Genomic DNA, 16054 nt, shown 5'->3' with positions numbered 1-16054 from the left:
AAAATCCATGTTATGAGCCACAATCCATTTCCAATTCACCCTGCCATTCATTCCTTATTCTGTTATCTCCAGGCTAAAGCTAGAGTTGAGAGATAGTCTTTTAATAAGACAGTAGTTTTTTCATTCTGCAGCTAACAAAAACCAAATAAAATGGGATTTCTCATTTATGCTATATCTTATGGAAGTGAAAAGAGCATAGAATAATTGTAACCAAGATAAATACACAAGTCATAACCTTTCTAGCATAACTATGCCTCTTTCTAGAAAATTAGAATGTCAATGAGCTAAAGGTAATTTGTTCAGGATGCCAACAGAATGATAAGTCTGACTACTTGATTTTTTTTCTCATTAGATAGTTTCAGCAAGGCTGAAAAGTGAATGTAGTTGGTTGAAAGTGCTTTGTACATCTTTGCAAATGCACCTCGATTCACCTTTCCCCTGACAATCTATATGGCAGTTTGTTTTTTGAGGCAGAAATGCTTAGTTAGGGCTGTGGTGACATTTCAGAGACATTTAAGTATTATTTTTGGAAGAATACTACTCATATGATGTATCATGGTTAGTCCTGTTTAGTTAAATTTCATGTAACATTTCTCCATTATAATTAGGCTTTGTGCTGTCAAAATTTATTGTTTTTTTGAGATAAACATTTCTCTCTCAAGACAAAGAATTGATTTATAAGTCATGCTGAATGTAGGATTGCAACATGTGAGATGATTGACATGCTGCGTTCAGTGGGCAGATCCCCTGTGGCCGTGCTTTTTGTTTTTAGAGCAAAAGAGCTGTACAGTCTTTCATCCATAATGTGCATCGAGAGCTTGAACTTCTACAATTTGTACTCATGTGAAACCCATATTGAAGCCCCATGGGTATTTGCTTGCATGAAGAGTGGAAACTTTTTCCAGCTCTTTCACTGCTGGAAAAAGTAGTGTCCTTATTATTTCAGTCAGTTTGCAGTATTCAGAGCCCGAAAGTGTGATAGGCAGTTTGCGGAACAAGTAAAGAAAAAATGGCTCTTCCTCAGCAGTAATGTAATTTTTAAGTGAATCTCAGTGCCATCACAGTAAGAAAAGCCAACTGAGGAGGCAAGGCACAGAAATTATGGTTTGGCATTGTAGCAAAAATATTTTGGGCTATATGTTCTTCAGTGGTCACTGTTGACATGACTGAAGCTCCTCTTTGTTTCCATGTATGCTGCTGTTACTGTCTCTCTTTGTAGCTGCCAGTTGTTTTTTCCCTCATTCTCCTGGACTCTGGTGCAGTGACTCTCTAAGGTACTCTCTGTAAAGAGGTCTGGCCTTCAATGAGTCTTCTAGGTCCTGTGGGGGAATAAAATGTTTTAAATAATCCATGACTCTTCCTTGGTACATGTTAAAGCAATTTTATCAGCAGATGATACTGGGAACGTGAATTTCAGTGCATTTCTTTGCCTTTACAGGCCAAGACAACCCCCAGACCTCAGCATGTAACAGCATGGGTTCAGGGAAAGAGCAGCAAGGATTGGGAGAGTCAGAACTGGAGCTGATAGTGCTCAGTATTCTCAACCATGACCTAAAAAATGAGATACTGGTCAAATTTGTAGATGATTGTCAACTGAAAGGAGAGGCGATTCTGCTGATGCGGTGAATGGCAAAACTCTGCTCCAGAGGGGCCTTGGTAAACTTAAGGAATGGCTGAACAGGAGCCTTGTGGAACCATCAGAAGTAGTAAGCTCTGCTCTTGCACCAGGATTTGCCAGTGCATTATCCCATTCCCCAAGCTGGAAGTAGTGGCCTTGAGTAGTCCTGCTGAAGAGAACCTGCAGGTGGAGGACAGAACCCGTAAGAGATAGGGTAGGCAGCCTTCCAAAATAAGATAGAAGGAAGACATCTAGCTGTGAGAAGTTCCTTATTCTGGATAGGTCAGTGGTGGTGAGGCCACACCTGAATTGCTGTGTCTGGCCTTGGCTCCCCTTCCCAGGTCAAGGGGGATGTGAGGAAACTGGCAGGGTCCAGTGGGGCTGCCATGTGTTCAGGGAGCTGCAGTGTGTACTCCCTCAGAGAGCTGGAGGAAGCTGGGCTTGCTTAGGTCGGGGAGAGGGGTCTAAGAGGTCAGCTGGAGGTGGCCACAGCCACCCAACAGAGAGACACAAAGAAGGCAAATCCAAATACTTTTCCACTGTGGCAGGGGATACAATAGGTGGTGGCAACAGCTTCCCATCTGGGAGGTTCAGGCTGGATTTCACAGATTCACCAAGAGCAGGGTGCAGTGCAGGAACAGGCTGCTCAGAGAAGATGCCAAAACTCCATCCCTGGAGGCTTTTGAGGTTGAACGAAGCTGTAACTGCCCTCATCTAGTGTCGGTGATGGTTCTGCTCAAGGCAGGACATTGGATGGAGACCCATGGAAGGACCTTCCAGTTCCTGTGGTTCAGTGATCCCATATTAAAACTGTGACAGCAGTGGACAGGCTGTTTTCTTCTTTGTGCTGGAAGGACTTTGAGGAGAGGCCAGAACTGAGAACAGTCAGCTGGAGTCCAGTCTACTGAGCTCTCATCCCACCAGGATGTGTAGCCTTCATGTGACCCATAGTCCCTCCTTCACCTGTGCCACCGTCTCTAGAATAGAAAGGAGAATCTGTTTTATTTTACAGGAAAGGCAGATTAGGTAGAGTTTTAATTAAAGAGTTAACAGCAAGAAGCAGATGAAACTAGCTCTTTCAAATAAATGTTGCCATCATAAATAGGATTGTTCGCAATTGAGCAGTTTAGACTATTAATTCTGTGTGATGCCTAAATTTAGCACTTTATGAGGCAAGCCCCTTACTTTTGTATTGTCTTTTCCAATTTGGAAAATGGATTTTTAGCATCCTGAGGTTTAATCATTTAATGTTTCTGCAATGTTTTGAATTTATAAAATGCTATCTAAGTGTGAAGTTTAACTGCGTTATTGGAGAACACAGAAACTTGAAGGCCCAGGGAACAGAAACTGTGTCAGACCTAGGGGAAAGGTCATTGTCCCCTCACTTGTCTGCTCATTGACAACTGGTATGTGGGTGAAACTTGCTTGTTTTCTTACATGTGAATGTCAAGTGGAGCTTTTGAGTGAGCATAAGGAAAACTAGCAGCCAGAACAGCTTTCACAGTAGAGCAAAGTCCTCAAAAGGTTTCTGCCATCTGCATTTCATTCCGTCCTCTAACTGGTGTGCCAAGGCACTTTCTTCCCTTTTCACCCTTTTCATCCTTGCAGTAATTACTTAGGAAAGCACAGAAAGTATGAGGAAGCTCTAGGGCTAAAAGAAGACTGAAAAGGGGCCTGTCAAACAAAACTGGAATGCAGAAGTAATACCCGAGCTACTGACAGGCAGGTGGATGGAAGTGGTATGGACTAGAGATGAAGGATGGCTGAACCTTAGGATGGGCAGGGATTTGGTGACAGATGCTTTATGCTATGAGGCATTTAACAAGCTCTGGATAGGATCATCACATTTCCCACTACTTATGGTGACAGCTGACCACCTAATGGACTCCTGGCAGTGCGTGCATGGATGTACATGCATGTATGTGTAGAAGATGATGACAAAAACAAATTGAAATGCATGAGACATTAAAATGCATCATCCTGCCATGATTTATCTTGTTGATGTTATCTGTGGACCAATGTCATGGTTCTCCAATGGTCTGAGTTATGACTCTTGTGCACTTAAAGCTGATATAATGGCAGCTTCTGTGTGATGAGTTTAATCCTGACAGAGAACGCAAAAGGAAGAGTGCTACATCAGAGATTTAATTAGGTGCCTTCTCTTGTAGCTTTCTAGTTCTTCAAAGGACTAACTTGCAGTGCTAACTACTTGTTTAACGTGGTCTCTGACGTTACTGAACTGTGAGTGGCTGCAGTGCTGTTCCAGGCACATTTCTATTCAGGTACTTGTGCGTCACAGTATTGCTGAACTTCTTAATTTTTAAGCTTCCAGCCTCCTGAGTATAATTGAATAAGCACACTCGAGGGCAAAACAGCAACTAGAGGCACAGCACTAGTCTTCCTTTCACACCTTCCCCTTAACTACTGCACACACTGAACTCCTGAGCAGGCATTCTGCCTCTCTGTTTTTACTGACAGGACCAGCTTCCTCCTAGCTTTCCCTTTAGGTCTGTCTTGCTCATGATGGCAGAAAATTCTCCCATCCTCTAGTCTCAGAACAGACATCTCATAAGCAACTCGCTGTTCGCTTCTGTCAGGAGCAAAAGAGAAGATGCATGTTGGTTAATCAGCTGTGCAAGGCTGAATTATTTAAAGACTCTTCTGTCATTCTCTAGAAAAGATTTTAATTTCAGCATTGAATTTTAAGTTTTTAATTAACTAACTACTTTTTTTCAGTTCAGTGCTTTTTTAGCTGGGAGCAAACTTTGCTGAGTCATTTAGGAATTGGGCTGTAACAGCATCTGGCTCTAGCTCCTTACAGAAGGCAATACCTGCAGCTTTTAATTGTTTTCTTCTTCTTCCATCTGACTTTCCTTTTGAAAAACTGGATCTAAACTGCTTTGTGAGAAAAACATTTTTAGTTGTCTGTCTAAAGACTACTTTGATGAGATCCAGCTTTTCCATATGACTATGCTATAGATTGTTGAAATTTAAACTGATAAATGGTAATAAATCTTTAAAGGGTGTTCATTTGGACTTCAGCTCACGTGCTGCACCTGAGCATAGGGAAGTGACGGGAAATATGTGAAAGAATTGTGTGAAGGTCACTGCTAGGAGAGTCCTCTCTCTGTGTGTATGACTTCAAGGCTGCCTCCAAGAGAATAGTTACGATAATAAAGAAAATTTCTGGGACTGGAGTGTGAGAAAATGAAGGGCTCCTGTCTTTCCTAACTTCAAGTCACATTTCTGTAACACTGCTGCTGTTCCCAAGGGTGACAGTGAACACTACTTGTTTGAGGGAGAAGGTTTTATATGAGTGAAGCCATTGAATTTAAGAGAAATCATATGGGCAAATCAAATTTGCTTAGTGCTTAGTAACAGGACAAAATTTTACTTTATTTTGCTTTGATGGATTACCGGCCTTCCCCTTTACACTTAGGAAATGAAAAATACTTGAAATAGAAAGTAATTTTTAAAGAGTTTTGACTTACAGATCTCAGCTCTGATCCCAATCTTGGCTGCATGCTGTTTGCAGTTGTTTAATGTCTGCCCTAACTTGTCCATTTGTAAAATGTATGACATGCCCACCAGAGTTAGTACAAATTCATTAGTGCTTGTGAATTGCTCTTGCATCATCCAGACAAACGTGCTCACACTCCTGCTCGGTATTAGAAGTTAAATCCCCGTTCTGTTCCAGCTAATGGCAGGAATTCTAATCGACTTCCAAAGAGGTAAGATATCATCCAATTACCATAATTAGATTGTTAAGAATTGTTCAGCTCCAAATTTTGTAATAATTCAAAGGCTGTTACCTTCATGAATTTTAAGTCAGATGCAAGTATAGCAGGTTGCAAATCTTCTGGTGCTTATGCAGTCACATTGCACTCAGCACTGGAGACCATTCACATCCTTCACATTCAGCACATTTTGGAGCCTTGATGAGGCAATTAGAAAATCTGTGTATATAAGCCCAGAAATAGTATAACAGAATCTCTTCTTTAATGTTGTCACTCAGGTGGTGCCCAGTTCTTTCATAGCTTTTGCCAACTATTGCTACAAGAGTTTTGCTTGATTAGTTAATTTGAAAGTCAAGTGTGAAATGAAGAATGCAAAGACCAGCTCTGTGGGATGTTTTGTGGTACTAGTGGAAATGTTCTCTCCAGTCAGCATCTCTAAAGACTATAAAATTTGATTTAAATATTTTTTTTCCTACTGTACAGTCCCCAGAAGACGTTGACTGTTAATAGTTTTTACAGCTCTAATTTAATCTGGTAGAGTATTGAACTTGTATATGAAAAGTAATAAAATCCTTTTAGTAGGAAGATGGAGTTTATGTTCAGAATAACAATCTATCAGTTTTGCAGATTGTTAAATTGCTTTTATAAGTATGATCAGATTAAGTCAGCCTACCTGTATTTTGAGTCTTGTTTTTCACAGAATTACAGAATTGTTAGGATTGGAAGGGACTTCAGGAAATCATCCATTGTAACCCCCTGCCAGGGCAGGGTCACCTGGAGCAGGTGACACCGGAACGTGTCCAGGTGGGGTCTGAATGCCTCCAGGGAGGGAGAGTGCACAACCTCCCTGGGCAGCTGTGCCAGTGCTCTGCCACCCTCAATAAAGAAATTCTTCCTCATGCTGAGGTGGAGCTTCTTGTGTTTTAGTTTATGGCTTAATCCTGCCAGTGGGCACCACTGAAAAGAGCCTGGCATCGTCCCCTTGGCCCTTTGAGATATTTACTTGCATTGATGAGATCCTCTCTCAGTATTCTCTTCTCCACACTAAGCAGGCTCAGATCCTGCAGTCTCTTCTTCATCATCTTTATGGCCTCTCTTGGACCCTCTCCAGCAGCTCTGTGTCTGTTTTGTACTAAGGAGCCCAGAACTGGACACAGAACTCCAGATATGGCCTCGCTAGGACCAAGTAGGGGGGCAGGATCAGCTTGATTGCCCTGCTGGCCACACTCTTCCCAATGTGTTTCAGAATCCCATTGGCCCTCCTGGCTGCAAGGATAACACTGCTGGCTCACAGTCAACTTGTCACCCACCAGGACTCCCTGGTCCTTCTCCCCAGAGCTGCTCTTTAGTAGGTCAATGCCATCACATGCTGGAAAATCCTAGACCACAGCTGCAAGTTGAGGAATTACCTCAATGTATTTGTTTCAGAAGAGCTCTTTGCTATTTTCTGTGGTTAAAACTTTGCTGAGTATCCCTATTCCTCAATGTGTCAACTCGGGCTTGCTGTCTTTTTGGGCTGCACCCATCTTTCCTGGGCTGCTGGCTCAGAAAGGTCCAAGTATGCAATGCTGTTGCACTGACTTCACTGAGCATCATGAGGTTGTTGAGCAGAAGAACCTCTGACCTGGCTCTGTCTGTGCTTTTCCCCCAAGACTGACCAGGGAGGACTTGGGATATGAGCAGTTAGCAGGGTGCATTCAAAGCTACTGGGTAGCTGTCAGATGGCCAGCTTTTCAAAGGGCTTGCAATAGGATTCCAAGTTTACCCAGCTCCTAGGGCCAAAGCAATGGCTGTATTGAGACCATCTCAGGGTTGCCTCAGCATTCGATGGCATGAGTTTCTCAGGTGATTTGTGCATCTATATCAGATAAGGATGTTGGGCTGGAGATTGTGGGAATGGGCTTTGTTGCTGATGTGCATCTAAGTTGTAGGCTTACCAGTTTGTATTTCTTAATTTGAAAACTTTTTTGGACAGGTACTTTGTTCATAGTGTGTCTATGCATGCATAGTACCTTAATATCAGTTTTCTTGTTTACAAAAAATCTGTCACCTCATTAGTCCTGAACAGCAGAACTTGAAGCTGTCTTCATCACCTCAAAAGCATCTTGCTACTAAGCTGATAAGCCATCCTTCCCTTTGTGTGACATGAATGTTAAAATGTTGTAAACGAGTTTCCAAAGGATCAACAGCAATTTTTCATGCAGGATATATTAATTTGTCTTGTAATATTCCTTTTATGTCAACTGCAATAATCTACTGTGCTTAAAGCATAAATATCTTTTCATGTGTGTTTGTCTGAAGTGACAGCAAGTTGCCAGAGATGTTATCAGACACAACATATGAGGATGAGTAACACCATTTCCTTATGACTGCAGCTATTTAAAAGGCAGGGGAAAATTATCATTAGAAGCTGAATAGTATTGGTAGGTTTGTCACACAGTATGTGAGTGTTTAGAAGGAATATGAAAAATAAAGTATTTGCATTTAGACCAGCACTTTCTGGAACACCACAGAACAGTATCAGCTAGTAGGTTTTCTGTCATATAATGCAAAGCCATATAATGGGTGTATAGGGGGCAAAACATTGACTGCCGTTCCCACTGCAAATCTCAGGTTCTTTGTGATGATGATGAATGAGCTCAGGACCCAGAAGTGCTAAGTGCCTGGGTCTGTGGGTGTATATCTAGCTACAATTTGATTATTTTAACTGCATCTCTTTAATATCAGCATTGCATTGTGCAGCCAGGGTTCAATTTAAAACCTGTTGCAAAAGACTCCTGCAATGACTCATTGGTGAAGATCTTTGTGATGAGTAACAGACCCTTCAGAGTCCTGAGCAGCAGAATGTGACACTGGAAGCATGAACCATGATGGGGCTTTTCATCACAGCTTATGTCCCCTGGTGTCTAAATAGCAGCAGAAGTTTGGTAGAAGCTACAGTGCTTTTTCTAGCTATTCACTCAGTGGGATCTCAAGAGTCTTATTAGAGCTGCGAGCCAATAGGAGAAAATAAGCGCAAGGAAATTCTAGCTGGAACCTAGGAGTCTTACATTATACAGAACGATCTCCAAGTATGCCACATGGATTCCCACTGTGGGGAAATGTAAGTGAACAGGTAGCTTCTGGTTTTGCTGAGAAAGTCTCTTGCTGTGAAATAGAATATTCTTGTGTCCCTTGTAATGTGTAATCGATGTCCAGGTGATCCCTTAACTCTAAGCAGCAGTCTCTAGGCTGATCCTGGAAATGGTGGTCATATTTATCCTGTGGGAGAGCATTGCAGGAAACAGTGTCAAGCAGTGCCTGAGAGATTGTGCTTTTGAGGGAATGGAGAAGCATAGGGATTTTTGATCAAAATGTATAATTTCTCATATTAGATACAGTAATTATTCCTTTGTGGGTACCCTGGCTTAATCCCAGAATCTTCAAATTTTCTGTATAAGAAAATGCCTGTGGTGTTAAAGCAAGTACCCCCATTTCAACTTCAGAAACTGTTCCCATAACACCAGAGCTAAATGATGCTTGGATAGCTCCTTGCTTGGCACTTAGAAACTAAAAAAGCAGTAAAAGCAAAAAGAGGACATTGGTGCAGACAAGGAAGTCACCCATGAGGTAGCTGAGCTTTCAAAAACAAAACAAAGTTGTCTTTATTCTGTCCTCTTTTAAAATAAAATAAACATGCATATATGAAAAAATACAATCTCTCATCGTATTTACCCAGATAGGTGATCTCCCCAAAAGCATGCACTGAAAGGACATTTCTGACAAGTCTATGGTGGTGATGCCAACACAGTGTAATCCATTCTGGAGCCATGTCCTCTGTAATGATTTCCTAGGCACCACTTTACAGCAGCTGGTGTGGGGCTGTTCCTCCTGGAAAAGCATCCTGAGAGAGTGCACAGGGGTAACCCACCATGGCAAAATTGTACTCCTTTTAGCAAAATAAATCAGTAGGTACAACTGGCCATGTGATGAGTAATAAGCTGCAACTGCACAGTATGAGCCCTGCAGACAAAGAGTGGAAATAAAGTCAGAACAAAGGAGATTCGTGACTGTCTCACAAATTTACTGTAGCAGCCACCCTGGTCTACTACTGGACTTAAACCTGACCTCAAGTCAGGGCATAAGAGGAACTATCCTTGGCAGCTCCCTTGATTTAGAACCACTACAAGAAAAGAAGGAATGAGAGCTGCCTTTGTTTGTTATTTTTAAAATCTGACTCCCTGTTGCAAGGCAGTAAGATGTGCAAATGGCTCTTGCACCTGGCAAGTTACCATCAGCAATTATTGCAACACTTAGTGTCTTTCTGCCACTAGCAGAAATCTCTTTGCTCCCTTTCATGTCAGAGATTTCATTGTTCTTATGGGGATGGTAAAATTAAAGCCACAAGATTTACTGTTCTAATTCTCTTTTGTTTGCAACAAAAAGGAGAGACGGGGAAGGATGATACATGTAGCTGGATTTCGTTTTGTTGGGGTATTTTTCTCTTTTACTGACCAACAAAAATAACTGACAAAAACTGTTTGTTTAAACTCATCAAACAATTCCATTAGCAACTGTATTAAAGACTATTATTCAGATACAGGAATGTTGTTATTAAGAAAAAAAAAACCCTGTGACTGCATTTCACTCATCTGTTTGAAAACCTTGACATCTGAGCAGGCTGTACTTTATGTATTTCTTCATGTTTCTTTCAGTACAGATGTTTCCTAGTTTTAGATATGTCATTAATGGGGTGTAAATGTCAAGAACAGTTTTTGACAAATATGTCAAAAATGCTGCTGTGTATGATAAATGTATGTACGTGAGGGAAACAGTGCTTGGTGGGAATCCAGTTTTATTTGTAGCCCTTCCATTATTGCCCCTTTTGCATTACTGCCCACAGTGCCCTGTGCCCAGGTGTGACCAGAGATGATTTGCCAAATCAGACTATTTCAAAGGGGACATCTGTGAACACAACTGCAATTCCCATGTTCTAAACCAGCCTCTCACAGTGAGCTATTAAAATCTGAGCTCTTGACTCTGAGTTCAGTGGAGAGAAATGAAAACAATCAAATAAGGACAATTCACCAGATGCCTCGTGGAAGGAGGTGAACTTTGCTGCAGGAGCTCAGAGTGGCTGTTGTGCACCTCCTGGCCAGAGCTTACACACTGAGGTGAAAACAAGAAGGATTCATTTGTAGTTCCTCAACAGTATTTCTTAGACACCCTGGATATCACATGAGCCATGCCTAGTCATGTAGGAGATCATTTCTCGGAAGCTACAACCTTGCCGTTTTCAAAAACAGGCTTCTGGTCTGGTTAAAATTCATGCACATTTAAAAATAAGTTTCAATTAGAGTCCTGTTGAGCTTTAATTTCTCTCTCAATGAAATTAAGCTCTTCATCAGACTTGCATGTTTTCAGTATTAACAGACAGGCTGTATTAATGGATGCTCCAGGTAATCAAGACAATGAGATTCCATTACTGGACCAATCTTGCTAGAATTTGTGGAATATCATACTTTTCCTTGCTTCAAAGCTTGGTCCCTTTCATTTGCCAGCTACAGGCCCCAGTGTGCTTGTTCTGTGGACAAATTGATAAATTAGTCAGCTGCCAAAAGGGAGTCATTTGACTCACCTGAAATGAGCAGCAATGGGATAAAAATACATTACCTCTGTCCCACTGGATAAGCCTCAGATTGTATTGAAATAGAATTAGGCCGAGGGAGTCAATGTAGTGGATAATAATGAAATGTTTAATGTGGATTAGCTGCATACAAAATTAATACATTAGAATGAATTGCTGAAGAAATGAAACTGTGTCAAACCTTTATCCTGTCTCTAATATTAGACTTAAAACCACTGCAGTCTTCTGTTTATAGCAGAGCATAAGAAAAGCTATTGAATTTGTGTTCTTTATTTGGGTGAGAGGACTAGATACAGTATAAAGTATTATAAATAAATATGTATATGCCAGAATTGTCAAATCAGGATCCAGCTGAACCAATGCTAATATATTTGGATCTGAACTAGACCTGAGAGGTTACAGACAAGAATCTAAACCTAAAACTCCTTAATCACCTGTGTGGGCTTTCTTCTTCTGGGAGTTAAATCTAAATATAATATTTGTTTTGGGTCATTCAGAGCTAAGTTGAAGCATTGCTTTAATCATAATAGGTTTAATACAAAATGGGTAAATTTTCCAAACTAATTGGCAAATTGGTATGGAAGGGCTGCAGAATAAGCTGAGACATAAAACTTGAAAGTATTAATCTGAAATCTATGAGGCCTTGATGTTTTTCTAATTATTAAAGCTTTCTTGTTGCATCCTCTGTTGTAGGTTCCTTTCTGTTTCTCAATGCATCAGAGAGGCCAAGCCCCACCATCCTGAGCCCTTGGCTGAGAAGCAACAGTGATCAGTGTGTAGTTCAAGTGGCTGTGTACAAGTTTTACCAGCAGAGTGGAGAATATATTGCTCGTGTCCATCCCATTGATGAGAGCAGCAGTGAAATCCTATTAGAGGAGAGTCCAGAGAAACAAGGGTAAGTCTCATCCCCTCGTTTGACTCACAGCTTGAATAGAGAGAAATCAATCAGTTGTGTACCAGCAGAGCCACAAAAAGCATGCTGCACATCTGAGGGGAGCAGGACATCCCACTGAGGAGATACTTGTCTTGTGTGGGTCTAAAATATCATGGAAGGTGGGACTTGGTGCTTATTTTATTATACAAAACATTAGCAAACTTCCAGATCCAGGTAATTGAGTCTCTAAGTCAACACCACATTTATTCTCAGTGCTTGCAGGTACAGATAGAGCATGGATACTCATCCTTAGTTTAAAGGTTTTCCGCCTAATTCTCTCTGCGTGATTGCTTTTTACTACTTCTTAACCCACGTATACTATTGGGCTTAGAATATCTACTGAGTCTTTGCAGTTTCATGTGCCTGCATAATTTTTCAGTTTTGTCTTCACTTCTGGCTTTTTTGCCCATAAAGCTCTTCAGAACTACTTGGCAGGGAAAACTTTTGATCTTTCAAGGGTGCAACTGTTTGAAATGTTTTATCCTCTTTGTGCAATTAATCTTGATGATGTTTTAATTTGTCAGACTTCTGTGTATTCTTTGAAATTTTTGTTAGCAACAAAACAGCAGGAGATGAACACAGTAAATATTTCAAGATGCTGTAGGAGTAGAGTAACTCAAAATTTAATTAGGATATATGTGAGGCTAATGTTCTACCTGCTCTATATACCGACTATTTAAAATTTTTATTTCTTACCTTTGTTGTGAAATGTGTTAAGAAGCATAGTTTTTACCAAACATCTCAAATATTCTTTGTTTTGATGTGATAGATTAGAGAGTTTCTAATAGCAAATCCTGCTGGCTTGTGCTCATAATAAGATGTGATTATCTGATTACTGTCTACAGCAAATTCTGTATCTTCCAGTAGCAAAAGGAGAATGTGCAATAAAAAGCCTTGCAGGAGATAACCTAACTCATAGAAGCAGTTTGAATAGTTGTAATTCTCATATAACACATGGCCTATAAAAGTGAGGAGGAGAGCTTGTGTGTGGATCTAGATCATACTTAGTTCCAGCAACATCATCCAAATTGTAAATTGCTGTTGATGTCTGGGGAGAGGTAATTAGAGGAGCCACAGCAGCTGTCTTCTTCCTTAGCTCTTTGCAAATGCTGTGTTCTGTGTCACAGCTAATAAACATGCTTTGTGCAAAGTGCCTCCTGCGTTGGCACTGCCTCTGCTCCTTGGCACTCACAGGGAATATCTCTGGGTGCAAAATGCTCTTGTCTGCTGCAGGGAGGAGCTGCAGATTGGATCTGTGGGTGGGCAGAACTCACCAGGAGCACAGACAAGTGCCAAATGTAAGGAGCCTTGAAGGGAAGGGAAAGATTGCTCTAAGTACAGTAGCAAATTCCTACCTTTCCCATCTGCTGGAGATAGCATGGATGACCCAGCTGTGTGTTCCAGATGGAGATCAACACCACATTAAAGAGGGTTTGTGCTTTTACAGAAGGTGGCATTGGTTGTAGCTTGACTGTCCCATATGCTTCCCAGAAGTGCAGCTTGCTCCCCAACAGCGTCTCTGTGGTGTGTGGAGGGGTAAGAATGTGCCTGTGGCTTTCATGGGTTTGTATGTCTGAGTCTTTGGTACTCTAGGTGCTGGAAAACTCCAGTTGGAGCAACCAGCTGGCTCATTTGGTCCTGTCCCTTCACTGCAAGAGAGAGTACTCTTCTCTCAGCTCAGCCATGCAGAAAAACTGTGCTACTGTGCCCACATAAATGTCACATGGGGATGGTTAAATAGCTGTTCACAGCCACAGATGAGAAGGTAGCAATTTGTCACTATTTGCCCTGAATCTTCATTCCAGAATTTGAGTGACCCTCCTTTGTTTGAAGGGATAATATTGGCTATTCCAGCTCTGATAACAAAACATGTAAATCTCACCTTTTAAAGTATCTTTTTTTTCCCCCTTTAAATAGTAATCCAGTATAGCTGATTGAAAGTCAAGAATAATTCAGTGGAGTTCTTAAATGAACTAGCAATCCTACAGCGGAAGTCTGTTCTTTTCAATATTTTATTTTGTCTTGAAAATTGCAAACAATTGTGTTCTTTTATAATGAGTTCTTTGACCATACTATAACCAAATAATTTCTAAAATTTTGTAAGGATTTTAGCTCTAGGCACAAAGTAATTGAATTCCTCAAAGATGAGTCTGTGCTAGAAATAAAAACACTTTAAAGTTTTACAACTGACACTTCTTTGATTCTATATGGTTTATATATTGCTTTTCAAACAAGAAGTGTAAAGTGTGTGTAGCTGCCAGTGACAGTATTGAGTCCATGCCATTGTTTGAAATCAAGCTCATAACAGGAAGAATGTATTTTATTGAAAAAAAATGCATCTGAAGGGTGATACAGCAATCATTTAATTCCAGGGTGGATTTTCTCATATCTTGAACTATGCACAGCACTAATATCTTCTGTAATATTTTTTTTAATTGTTAAATTGTATAACCTGAATTACACATATTAAGACCTTACAAGGTCTTCACAGTTCACCTACATTTAGAAGAGAAAAAAGCAGATGCTGTCAGGCATTACTATTTCATTCAGGGTGAAACCAGGCAAGCCAAGGTTTTGGTTGACAGCCCTTGAGGCTGATTTTAAGTAGAATATATGTAAAACTATTAAACTGTATAAGGTAAAAACAGCATGGCACCCAAATATTTATTTGTTACCAGAGCTCATCTGTGTTGTCTTTTTGTGTAAATTACCAGGTGTGATTATGCATAAAGACTCAGAGCAGAACTATAGATGTTCTGTTTACTCCTCTGGTCTCATTCTTTAGGAAAAAAAACCAGCCACAGCGTGTGGACTAGAGTTGTACGAGTCTCATAATGAGCCAGAGGGATTACTGAAATCATTGTGTGGAAGACACCTGTTTGTTTTGTTTTCTTACTGGACATATTTCACTGCAGCTGATGTACTGCATGCAGGAAGAAAGGTGGCTAGGGTGGGGCAGATGGGACACACACCAGGAATAGAATGGTGGAAGTGATGGCTGGGAATGGTGATGAACACCAGAGGCTGACAAAGGGACACTTGTTTTGTGGTACACAGAAACTCTGCCAAATACAGTCATAACTTTTACATATAATATTTACAAGAATGCTTGCTACTCAGAAGGTAACTATGTCCTTTTTTATCAGTTCAACAGAATTGTATACTTTTAAAGATTATTTTTAAAGAAGAGAAAGTCTTACTCCAATATAACCTGTGGGGTTTGGAACACCTGTCGTTAGATCTTCCTAACTTAACTCCTAAACAATCAGTAGGACTCCTCTGTAGGGAACAGCACATTGCTGTGTTCTGGTTAGAGTTAGATTTGTGGCATGAAAGTGTTTCTATCTGCTCTGAGTCTCTGGATATTTTTGATGTGGTTAGTCTCTTCTGACATCTCTTGCAATTCTGTTGGGTTTTACAAGCACCCGCAGATGATACAGGGAGAGTACCAGTGCACTGCTATTGATCCTTTGTAATGGCAAAAGAGTTGTTATAATTCCTGCCATGGAGCACAGCACTCTCTGATTTATAGCAAATGACACCAGATGTGGGTACTATCTTTTGCCGTTTTTCTGTTCCCATGGTGCTGTATACAATCCTTTCTTGCTGTTTAATGGGGTTCCCATTTTCTATTTCTGTAGGTGAGGAGACATCAAGTATGTTTATGCTGCATATTGGTAATTTAGCAAAGCAGAATTGCTGCCACAGTTTGAATGTTGACTTCTGGGTACTTGTCAGACTGCCATTGTGGCCAGTGATTTAATTTCACCTCTCATCTTTTTTTCCCCATGTGTTAAATTTATAATTATAAAGTAAGTAAGATTGTAAGTGTGCTTAGTAGAGTGGAGAAAACACAAAGGAAATAAAGGAAATTTTGTCACAAGGTTAGAGTTTGTAATAAAGGATTGATTTTCATTTATTTTAATCTGTGTATTTTGGAGAAATTAGAATTGGGCAAGGACAAAATTATCATGGTTCAATTTAATTATCCTTATTACTTTACACCTCTACTTGCACTATTAAGAGTGAGTTTCAGTATTACATACTATATATCAAATCAAACTTTTTATAAGAATGTAGCAAATTGCACTTAATTGCAATGTGGGCTTTTATTGTAGACTTCCCTCATCACCAGGCTT

General features: G+C 40.5%; 1 protein-coding gene across 1 annotated transcript in view; it reads left to right on the top strand.

The window, feature by feature from the left end:
* Positions 1-16054, top strand: part of ALK (ALK receptor tyrosine kinase) — a 320839-nt gene that overhangs the window by 133222 nt on the left and 171563 nt on the right. Inside the window, 1 exon segment of the mRNA XM_042779113.1 lies at positions 11675-11876. Coding sequence (XP_042635047.1) covers positions 11675-11876 — 202 coding nt within the window.

This window comes from Catharus ustulatus, chromosome 3 (genome assembly GCF_009819885.2).
Source record: "Catharus ustulatus isolate bCatUst1 chromosome 3, bCatUst1.pri.v2, whole genome shotgun sequence".
NCBI lineage: Eukaryota > Metazoa > Chordata > Aves > Passeriformes > Turdidae > Catharus > Catharus ustulatus.
Note: the sequence above shows the minus strand (reverse complement) of the source record. Positions and strands in the feature narration are given on the sequence as shown.